The sequence below is a fragment of the Lipotes vexillifer genome, unplaced genomic scaffold, assembly GCF_000442215.2.
Source record: "Lipotes vexillifer unplaced genomic scaffold, Lipotes_vexillifer_v1.1 scaffold1783, whole genome shotgun sequence".
NCBI classification, from domain to species: domain Eukaryota; kingdom Metazoa; phylum Chordata; class Mammalia; order Artiodactyla; family Lipotidae; genus Lipotes; species Lipotes vexillifer.
Genome location: NW_006777435.1, coordinates 1,116,419 through 1,128,029, shown reverse-complemented (window position 1 = coordinate 1,128,029; position 11,611 = coordinate 1,116,419). Strand labels below are relative to the sequence as shown.

The 11,611-nt window shown below is 50.7% G+C and overlaps 1 protein-coding gene across 1 annotated transcript in view; it reads left to right on the top strand.

The window, feature by feature from the left end:
* Positions 1–11,611, top strand: part of UPB1 (beta-ureidopropionase 1) — a 27,005-nt gene that overhangs the window by 12,054 nt on the left and 3,340 nt on the right. Inside the window, exons 4-8 of the mRNA XM_007451038.1 lie at positions 1,441–1,535; positions 4,712–4,873; positions 6,468–6,637; positions 10,447–10,528; positions 11,439–11,481. Of these exons, the coding sequence (XP_007451100.1) occupies positions 1,441–1,535; positions 4,712–4,873; positions 6,468–6,637; positions 10,447–10,528; positions 11,439–11,481 (552 nt within the window). The remainder of the gene's footprint in view (positions 1–1,440; positions 1,536–4,711; positions 4,874–6,467; positions 6,638–10,446; positions 10,529–11,438; positions 11,482–11,611) is intronic.

The following is an 11,611-nucleotide window of genomic DNA, read 5'->3' as shown; positions in this document are numbered from 1 at the left end:
GGACAAAGGGTACGGACAAGATCATCTGGAGGATGAATCCAGAAAGGCCAGCAACCATGTGGCCAGGTGCTCCACCTCAGTGGTGACACGGGAAACGCATATCTAATCCCAATGAGATCCCAGCTCACAGCATTAGACTGGCGGGTGTGGATGCACGTGGCTGAGGCTGTGGAGCAGTAGGACACACTCAGCCAGAGGTCCCTTGTGCCTACCCCCATCGCAGCCCCCTCCACCCCATAAAGGAAACTGCCCTTGAGAATCCGGTGTGCATGGTGTTCTTTGAATTGTTACTGCGTGTATATGTACCTGCTATTTTTTTTAAGCAAACAAAAATCAGTGAGTTAATGAAATTTCCTATTGAATTAGCCCCCTAGATGGTGGCATCTAGCCAGAGGTCACAGAAATAATGCTTTTATCCTTGGGGAGTGCTCAGCCTACCCAGTGGTTCCCAAACTTCTGATGGTGTCATTAAATGAATGGCTTTTCTTGTTCCTGAACAAGCCTCAGTCCCTGGGAGGATGAACATTCCTATGGTGATATGTGAGGGTCCGAGCACCATCCTCCGTGGCCTTCTGACGCTGTCCCCAAGGAGCCTTTGTTGTGCTCTTAACCAACCAGCAGATTGGCCAGCACCTCGGGATCTGCTGGTTGGGAACAGTTCCTGGCTACACCTTTTGCAAAAAAAATTTAACATATATATATGTATTGTTAAAATTGTGGTAAAATAGGCATAACGTAAAATTTACCGTTTTAACCGCTTTCAAATGCACAGTTCTGTAGCATTAAGTACATTCGCATTATTGTGTAACCATCACCACCATCCATCTCCAGAACCTTTGCATCTTCCCAAACTGACACTCTGTCCCCCTTAAACATCTCCCCATTCTCCCCTCCCCCAGCCCCTGGCACCGACCATCTACTTTCTGTCTCTGTGAACGTGCCTATACTAGGTCCCCCATGTAAGTAGAACCATATAGCACTTGTCCTTCTGTGTCTGGCTTATTTCAATGTGCATAATGTCTTCAAGGTTCACCCATGTTGTAGCAAGTGTCAAACTTTCCTTCCTTTTTAAGGCTGAATAATATTCCATCTAATGGATGGACCACATTTTGTTAATCCATTTGTCCACTGATGGACATTTGGGTCATTTCCATCTTTTGGCTGTTCTGAATCATGCTGCTGTGAACGTGGGTGTGCAAGTATCTGTTCAGATTTCTGTTGCAAGTGTTTTTAAGACCATAGGAAGGACATTTGTCCTTGCCTCTTATTCTGCCATGAAGCCTAAAGGGGAGGCGTCCCCACAGCCAGGGATGGGCTTCAGAAGGCAGGCCAAGGCTCTTGGGGCTGGGGTCTCCTGTGGAAACCCTCCCCCACCAGGCCAAGGACCCCCCTCAGAGGCCATGAGCTTGGATGTGATTCTGACCTTTCTCCTCTCCACAGCTATGCCCTTTGCTTTCTGTACGAGAGAGAAGCTTCCATGGACGGAATTTGCCGAGTCAGCAGAGGACGGGCCCACCACCAAGTTCTGTCAAGAGGTAAGATGTTAACCTACCTTTAACTGTTAACTAACCTCTGGCAGCAGCCAAACACGGGCAGGTCACAAAGAGAGGCCGCTGCTGCCAGGGGTGGCCCTTCTCCGTGGAAAACGCACACATTTGGCTCTTGCTTTGCCAGGTGAGAAGAGATAAGACTATTTACTGCCCCTGCCCCCCTTTTTTTAGTGTACTTTCTTTTTTTTAATAAATTTATTTATTTGTGTATTTATTTATTTATTTTTGGCAGTGTTGGGTCTTCGTTGCTGCGTGCAGAATTTTTCTAGTTGTGGCGAGCGGGGGCTACTCTTCATTGCAGTCACGGGCTTCTCATTGTGGTGGCTTCTCTTGTTGCAGAGAACAGGCTCTAGGAACCTGGGCTTCAGTAGTTGTGGCTCGTGGGCTCTAGAGCGCAGGCTCAGTAGTTGTGGCACACGGGCTTAGTTGCTCTGCGGCATGTGGGATCTTCCCAGACCAGGGCTTGAACCCACGTACCCTGCACTGGCAAGCGGACTCTTAACCACTGCACCACCAGGGAAGTCCCTAGTGTACTTTCACTTAAAATCAGAGTTTCAGAGCCAGAAGGGCCCTTAATGGCTTTTTAAGTGAGGGGGCTGCAGCCCACGGAGGGGGTCCTGGAGATGACTCCCGTAGTAGGGTCTGTAGCTGGCAAGTGTGGCGCTGGCACTCGGGGACTGAGGTCAAGGTCGAGTCTGTGTCCACAGCTCTGCTACCCCACTTGCTGTTTGCCTGAGTTATAGAAGCAACTCTGCATGGCCCGTCTCATCAGTGTAGAAACTGGGCTTCCTTTTTCTTTATTAAAACCTCATAATACATGTTCTATGATCCCATTTATATGAAATGTCCCAGATAGGCAAACGCTTGGAGGCAGAAAACAGATTAGTGGTTGCCAGGGGCTGGGCGGGGAGAGGGGATGGGGAGTGACTGCTCATGGGGACAGGGTTTCCACTTGGGGTGTTGAAAATGTTCTAAAATTAGTTTGTGGTGTCGGTTGCACAACTCTGAATGTACTGAAAACCACTGAATGTCACACTTTGAAAGAATGGACTTTATGCTCCATGAATTGTATCTTAATAAAGCGGTCATCCAGAAAACCCCAATGACATCCCAAGAGGTTACGAATGGTGACTTATGCTTATTCTCACCTCGAAAAAAAAAACTCCTTTCATTTCTCCAATGTCCCATTTCAGACTTTCTACATATACTTAGCGGCTTTTGGAGCAGAACTGTAATCATAGTGATTCGTAGGGAAAATTCTCTCAGCCACCAGATTGTTGATTCTGTGCTACGAGGCAGGAAGTGATTGCAGATGGCGTGCCTGAACCAGGGTGGGAGGAAGGAAGAGCAAAGGGAGGATGGGGATGAGCTGGTCCCAGGGGACCCCTGTCTGCATCGAGGGCCCCGGGACCACAGCTGCCCCCATGTAGCTCATAGCATCCCCTTCTGCCCGCCGTGCCATCCCTCTGTTCTGTCATTAAGGTCAGAAGTAGCAACGGGCTGGTAAGAGCTGATGACAAATGACCAGCTGGGGCTGCTCATCCTGGTCACCAGATCCTGAGCTTCTTATTTGAGACAAAAGGAATTTGGTGTCAAGAGTTATGTTTGGTTTGGTTCTGGGGTTTTTTTGTATAGTGAGACATATGATTTATTTTATTTTATTTAATTTTATTTATTTTGGCTGTGCCATGTGGCATGTGGGATCCTAGTTCCCCAGCCAGGGATCAAACCCACACCCCCTGCCATGGAAGCGCAGAGTCTTAACCACTGGACCGCCAGGGAAATCCCTTTTTTCTTTGTTATTATGGTAAAAAACACATAACATAAAATTAATCATCTTAACCATTTTTAAATGTATAGTTCAGTCATGTTAAGTATCTTCACAGTGTTGTGAAGCAAACCTCTAGAACTTTGTCATCTTGTAAATCTGAAACCCTCCACCCATGCAACAACCCCCTCCACCCCCAGCTGCTGGTGCCTGACGTTCCACTTTGTTTCTGTGAATTTGCCTAGCTTAGATGCCTCACATGAGTGCACTCCTGCAGTGTTTGTCCTTTTGCGCCTGGCTGATTTCACTTGGCATAAGGTTGTCAGGTTCATCCATGTCAGGGATGACAGCCGTGTCATCCATAGGCCAGGATTTCCTTCCTTTTTAAGGCTGAATAATACTCCATTGCATGTATACACCACGATTTATTTAGATGCTTGTGTTGCTTCCACCTTTTGGCTGTTGTGAATAGCGCTGCTCAGAACATCGGTGTGAAAATCTACTTTCCTGCACGGTTACTGCTCCTACGGTAACTGTGTTTAACTCCGCCAGGAACGCGGCATCATTTACATTCCCACTGGCAGTTTATGAAGGTTCCTGTTTCCCCACATCTTGTCAATGCTTGTTACCTTCTTTTTTGTTTTGTCTTGTTATTGCCTCTGGATCTGAAGGTCTATGGGAAGTGGCTTTTAAGTCTTGCTTTTATATTATTTGTACTGTAGGGTCTGTGATCTTTGTATAGGGCTCACAGCATTGGAAAACAAAAGACTTAGCTCTCTGTGCACCCTTTAGAATTAGGAAATCAGCCTTATCCACACTAAAAAAGGTCCCCAGGGCTATTTTCAATATTTCAGAAATCCTGATATAACCCATACACCCTCTCATTAGGGTTGCTAGGCTAATTGAAATTTCAAGTGATTTAATTCTGACTAGAATTATTTAAGTTTAGACTGCTTAAGAATAGAGAATGCATTTCGCCTATTAGCACAAACGTGGCATATAGTAAATGGTAAAGTGAATGAATAAATAGTTATTATTCTCACTTGTATCAGAAAGAGAAAAAAGACTAATTTTAGTTATTTTGGGTATATACACAGAAGTGGCATTATGGGGTCATACGGTAGTTCTGTTTTTAATTTTTGAGGAATCGCCATACTGTTTTCCACAGCAGCTGCACCGTTTTTACACTCCCACCAACAGTGCACAAGGACGATGCTGGTTCCTATTTAGCTAAGCTTGGGCGTCAGGACAACACTGGCATTTAGTCTTCAAAGAACAGAGGCAGGGAGAGCTCAGAACCCCGTCTACCTATCTAGGAGGACCATTAGATTCTTCCATAAAAATGTATGACACTTGATTTGAAAATAGGACTGTGCCGTGCTCCTTTTTCCAGCTGGCAAGGAAGCATGACATGGTGGTGGTGTCCCCCATCCTGGAGCGAGACACGGAGCATGGGGACATCTTGTGGAACACAGCCGTGGTGATCTCCAACTCTGGAGCCGTCCTGGGCAAGACGAGGAAAAATCACATCCCCAGAGTGGGAGACTTCAATGAGGTGAGCTGCCCCTCAGATGACCAGCGCAGCTGCAGCACGGTGTGGCAGCAGCGCTGGGGGCCTCCCTGCACTGCACTGCATCATACAGGTGGATGGGATGCAGTGGGATTCCCGGTGAGTCCCAAAGACCTTTAGCACAGAGGGCTATTTTTTTAAAAATATAACCTGATTTGGCTTCCTGGAATTTTTCTTTGAAGTAAGTCGTATACAAATTAAAACCAAAATCAATAGTGCACAAGCGTGAAATGATTCCCACGGTCCCTTTCAGGCCCTGAACTCCTCGTCCGTCACAGTCTAGTTCTTGTTTGGTGGGGAGAGGTCCTTGTCCATGGCTCCCATGGGGTCTGAGTCAGCCACGTCCACGTGTCAGGTGACAGCGAGGAATGTGTGTCTGTGCACAGGTGTGTTAGCTGGGGCTTGGTGCCCATAATCAGGCTATAAGTCAGGGGAGCTGTTCTGGTCAGTTAATGCCCATCATGGGTGTGTAGGTGGAGGGAGGTGGATGTTTGAAGGAGGGAAATGCCACCTAATGCCTAAGATATGAAGTGTGAATTTGATCTGCAGTAAGTACAGTTGTTCAGGATGTGATATCCCCATCCTTCGCCACCCTCCCTGATTGTGGGGGTCCCAGCCACTCTCAGGCTGGTCAGGCAGACGAGAAAGGATGTGCAGAGCTAGCCAAGGCCCTCTGGGGAGAAAGAAGAAGCCAGCATTCCCCAGTGACAGCTGGAGGCGAGGGCGGGAAGACGTGCCCCTCACCTGTTTACCCTGGGATTAATCTTTAGCTCCCCACAGATAGTGACGGGCTTGTCTCAACACACAAGGATCTGCTCTGGCGTCCACCATGTGTGCACATCCTGGTTGCTGCCCGACTCTGACGAATTTTGAAATTAATGGGAGGAGGCAAAAGGCAGGAAGCAGATCTGTGTGAGACCCTGACCAGCACCCCAAGGGGGCAGGCGGAGAGGCAGGGTTGGCAGGACTGTGTCCCACCTGCCTGCCACACAGGGACATCCTTGACCCCAGGCAGGGTGCCCAGGGAGCTTTGTGGAGAAGAGCACTTTCAGAGTGGGATTCTAGTCTCATATTGGCCTTCGTTAGCCGGGCAGGTGCTGTGTCCACTGGGCTACGCTGTTCTCCCCAAGCAGGGTAAGAGCTGCTCTGGACGAGCCCCCGTCCCTTCAGCTCTAACCTTCTTATGGGAACAGGTGGTTGGTGAGGACATTGACCAACTTGTGTTAACACTGACCACACACCTCAGCCTCTAGTTGTACCATGATTGAAACCTAACCAAGTTTATCTTTGAAACACTGTGGGAAGTTCTTTGGGGACTTTTTAACATCCCACAAAAGAAATTGTGGGTAAGTGCTCAAGCCACGGTGATTTCCCCTTGGGTCAGCTTGCTATTATTGTGTCTGGGTTTTCAGATTTTGGGTTTTTTTTTTTAAGTGGATTGAAATTTTGGAACTTAAAGTAGAGTCATACCAGGAGCAACCCTTTTGGAGTATGGGTGACCTTTCATTTTTCTGTCAAGTCTAAGGAAAGGGAAACTTGACAGCTCAGAGGCATGCATACATGACCCTTTGTCTTCCAGTCCACATACTACATGGAGGGAAACCTGGGCCACCCCGTGTTCCAGACTCAGTTCGGGAGGATCGCCGTGAACATTTGCTACGGGCGGCACCACCCCCTCAACTGGCTCATGTATAGCATCAACGGTGCTGAGGTCATCTTCAACCCCTCAGCCACCATCGGAGTGCTCAGGTCACTTGGCACAAGGGACTTGGGAGGGTTCTGGGGGCAGGCTGCAGGACGCGGAGGCAGGTTTGGGAAACAGCAGGCAGGTGCGACCACCAGGTCATCTGAACCCTGGGACGGTGCCGACTTTTCTGCGAAAAAATACTCCAAGTGTCAATTACTATCCCTCCTAAAGAGCTGTGCTATACTATAAAATACCATCCTTGGCTATGATGGTGTCTCAGGTAATAATAATCTCCCCCATTGCTGACAGGATTCAGAAAAGCTCCCCTTCTAAGGGGTCTGGAGCATCGGAGGTACCTGGCCAGCTTCAGCTCCCCCTCCTGTCACAGCTGTGCTCCTGGGGGGTTGGGAGGTGGGGTGACGAATGTGGAGTCCTAAGTCTCCTGTCTGCAGAGTCTGGAGCACGGAAGGCAGACACCCAGACGAGAGAAGGAGCAGACGATGGGTCGGAGCTGAGAGGGTCCTTAAGACATCAGTCAGGTGGCTCTGAAACCTGTTTTTAGCCAACCAAGTGTTTCCTTCTGATAACACAGAACCCGTGTTTGGGTGTTAACCTCACCCCTGAGTAGATAAAGCTGTTGTGACCAGGGTAGAGGGTGGGCCTGGCAGCCCTGAGCTCCTGGGCAAGCCCCGGGCCCCTCAGTGAATAAGAGCAGGCGGCTGAGATGACCCAGCACGACTGCAGTTCCGCTGCTTCTCTCTCCCCAAAGGCTGAGCTTCTGGGTGGTTTCCAGCTTTGCATCATCAACAAGTACCAAAGCTCTAGGAATTTGTGTGCAAATACCTCTCTCCCCAGCTCACTTCCTCCAAAGCAGCATTCCTGGGTCGGGAGGTACTGGCTTTCACTCTCTGTCATCTGGGCAGGGCCAGGAGGGGGAGTCCCGGTCCCCACGTGGGGTCAGCTGGGGGAGTTCTGGGGGGCAGTCTTGAGTTCCCTGTCAGCCCACCCCTGTCATTCTTGTCCTCGCTCTCCATGAAATTTCAGTCTAATTTCTTCTGAAAGTCAGGATGTGACATTCACTTTACCTTTCTCTTGAGCGTGATGCCCCCTCCACAGTGTGACTTCCCTCAGTGTTCTGATCTGCACAGCAGGTCCCTCACAGAACGCAGACCCCCATCTGCTACCCCAGACCTGCCACCCCATCCATGCACCCCATCTTGTCTGAGTCTAGGGGCACACTGTCGGGCAGAAGGGGACCCTCGAGTCTTGGATCTCTCCTCAGAGAATCTCTGGGGGCCTCCTGGCAGCATGGCCACTATGACAACGTCCGTTGGCAGTTGCGACAAAGGGTGATTCCTGGTCGCCGGGCCACCAAGCCTGGGCAGAACCTCTGGGCCCTAGAGCAGCCTCTCCTGCCGGCCATGTGTAAGACATCCAGCAAGCTTCATCTCCCCAAGGGGGTCCCTGGTGGATCCTGGAGCCAGTGCCCCACCGGGTACAGCTGCTATCAGGCTGGGCTGGGCACAGCTGTGGCCTGGAATCAGATGGTCACCTCTCCAACCAAGCGCCCCCAGGCTTTTATCAGCCCCAATTAAGCAAACAGAAGCACCTCAACGTAATACACACATGTCCTTGGCTTATTAAGTTATCCATCTTCCTTCCTTGGCCAACAGTGGTCCAACTGGTGCCCTCCAAGGATATGGTTCTGCTGGCAGTTAAAACTCTGACAGGTCTTTCAGAAGCAGTATGTCTCACAAGTTCCCACAGTGTCCACACCTTGACCAGATAATTATAGTCTGAGAACCTTAGCCTGAGGATGCATCTGAGAGAGGAGGGGAAGGCTGCCTGCCTGAAGATGCTCATGGCAGCATGATTGATTACAAGAAAAGCTGGCAGGGAGAGAGAGGTCAGAGTCAGGTCAACGCCAGCCCGTCTTTTCCATGGGTTATCATACAGCCACTAAAACAAATCTTCATGGAGGTACTGCAGCGTCATGATGAAAGCCTGTGAGCAAAAAGATGTTTCCAGGCTGGGATCAGAACTCTGCAAAGACCAAGGATGGTCGTAGAGCGTGGGAAAATTACAACAGGTGGTTCACTAGGATGGTGTAACTCTGAGTTTCTTAAAATACTGAATGATTATTTGTAGAATTGATGGCAAGCACGATGCCAGGCAGATCCCCACCAGCTGCGCACAAGCATCGGCTCACAGCTTCTGGAAGCATCCATCCCCTTCTCCAGCATCTCCCACCTCCTGTATCAGAGCCCCCCAGACACACACACACACACACACACACACACACGTGCACATGCACAGATTGGAAGGGTATCCTCATTTGTGGATCCCACAGTTCCAAGCACCCAATGGAGGCAAAGTGCTTTTTTTTTTTTTTTTCGATATGTGGGCCTCTCACTGTGGTGGCCTCTCCCGTTGTGGAGCACAGGCTCCGACGCGCAGGCTCAGCAGCCATGGCTCATGGGCCCAGCTGCTCCATGGCAAGTGGGATTCTCCCGGACCGGGGCACAAACCTGTGTCCCCTGCATTGGCAGGCGGACTTCCAACCACTGCGCCACCAGGGAAGCCCCCCCTTGCTAGTTTTGAGAGCCTCCGTTTTATTGCCAGCTGTGGTTTTGAGTCCTGCACTCCGCACCCACCCTGGAGAACTGCAAGAACGATGTTTTATGGCACTTGCTCTGCAACTGTCTGTTTAATTCCCGAAAATGTCATTGACGGGTGTGTTTCTGTAAAAATCCTTTCTTAAAAGTTTTGTCAGCTCGGCTTAGCAGCTGGAGGGGGAAGAAAAGCGGCAAAATGAGTCCCCTCAATCAAGCCTGTGATTTTTTTTCTTCCAGACTCGTGAATCCTCCTGAGAATTAGGCTTGTGACAAGCACCCACCCACCCCTTCCACCTACTCTGTGGTTTAAACCAGGTGCATGCTGACAGGAAGGAAGATTCCAGGGCATCCCGCTCCCAGTCACTCAGCGTTTCTAAGTGGGCATTACATCTGTCAGTTCAGAATCCTAATCACCTTGCTCCTCAGACAGATAATTAGTGACAAGGAGGCCCACTGAATCCCGCGGCACATTTTCTTTGGTGGGCTGGGGAAGGACCTGTCTGGTTGGGGCGAAGTTTCCCACCCTGTCCCCACTTCACAGGTGCTAGACTGAGGGAGACCTGCAGCTCAGCTGTGCCTGTGGGATGACTCCTTCCCGGGCCCGTAGGAGAACCAGGGGGCCTCGGCTGCGAGACTCAGGGTTCAGAAGAGGGAGATGGGGGTCACTGGGAAATGGGAGCGAGCACAGGGGAGGCAATGCCCACCTACAACCTAAATTCCTTTCACGTGTACTCTGTTTGCTAGGCCTGAAATCTCCCCCTGTAGAGACTGCTTTGCAAGGCAGCACAGCAGGGTAGGGATTGGGGGACATGTTACATACAAGCCACCAGGGCCCCAGCTCCCTTCTGATATTTACCAGCCTGGGAGGTGGGTTCCTGACCCCCACCTGGGAGGAGGGAACGAGTGAGAAGCAGCAGTTAAGGGGTTCCTGCCACACAGCCTCCCACCCCGCCCCCAGAAGCTTCATCTGCATGGTCTCTGAGGAAGTTTCAGAAAAGGAAACTGAGTCAGGGTGAGGCTTTGATCCAGGGCTGCTTCTACTGCGTTGGGCCCTCTCCAAAAGGCCGCTTTGGCTTGAGCCGGGGACGAGCTGGCCTGTTTGTGGGTTTGGGGTCACCCACGGATGCAGTGAGTCTCCCTGGCCATCTCCACTGCAGGCCTGGAAGGCTGGCACCCGGGCTGCAGCTCGGGGCTGAGCATCCTCTGAGCCTGGCTGGGAAGTCTGCAACCTGGTTCCTCTCCTTCCACTCTCACAGTGAGTCCCTGTGGCCAATCGAGGCCAGAAATGCAGCCATTGCCAATCACTGCTTCACCTGCGCCATCAACCGGGTAGGCGAGGTAAGTGCCCGAGGCCTGGCCTCCAGGCAGCCCTCCTGCAGCTGCTGCGGAACCTGCCTGTGAGCGGGGCCCAGCCTCTTCAGAGCAGCAAAAGCCACAAGGGAAAGAACTGCTGTTGCTGTGGCCCTGCTGGGGACACCTGGTGTTACACCTCCTCTCTGCATGCAGGCACACCCCACATACTAGGGTCCCAGCAGGGGGCAGACTGGCTTCTGTCACTTTGAAAGAAAGCACTGTCCCTCCCCTGTTTTTGTCTGTTTTGTCTTTAGCTGAAACCATTTTGAAAGGCTCTCACCTCAGTACCACCAAGTACTCAATTTCTCCCCACCCACCCTTGACCTCATGCACCAAAGGATTCTGACTACAAACGCCATGTATTTATTGCAAAACAAATCCTCTTCCTCATTCTTACTAATCAGATGTCAAACTCTAATCAGAGCATCTGATCAGTCTGAGAGAACATTAAGTCGGTCTAATTTCTGACAACGTAAAGAAACTCGGTGTTTTAATTAGCCCGCGTATCCCTGTCCCTGCTGGATGCGCAGTTTCCATTAGGCTTCTGGAAGATATTGAGAGCCATGAGCAGACACCCCCCTTGCTGCCTTCGCAGACCCCAGGCTGGGCTTTATGACTCCAGCAGGCGAGCCTCAGACGCCCTCCACGGCCCTGGGAACCACTCTCTGCAATGACTTTCTCTTCTCCCAGCAGATGGCAAAATCCGGGTCTTCCCCTGGCTAGTCAGATGCCCCGCTGGCCGCCTGCTGACCTGGGGCTGGGAATCAGCAGGGATGGTTAAGTTCAGGCTGGTCCACATTACTTTAACTCCTAACTCCCTCACCCCAGCCTGACGTTGATGAACAACCCAGCAGCGCCCCCTATAGGTGTGTCTTACCTTGGTTTTATTTCCCAGGAGTTCTTTCCGAACGAGTTCACCTCTGGGGATGGCAAGAAAGGTATGTCCCGTGACTTTCCGTTGGACTGCATATGAGGGGTGGGCCTCACTGTTCCTTCCCCATCTGCCGCTTCCGGGCAGGGTCTACCCCACAGACTGTGTCTGCACAGCTGTGTTCCCATGTGGATTGG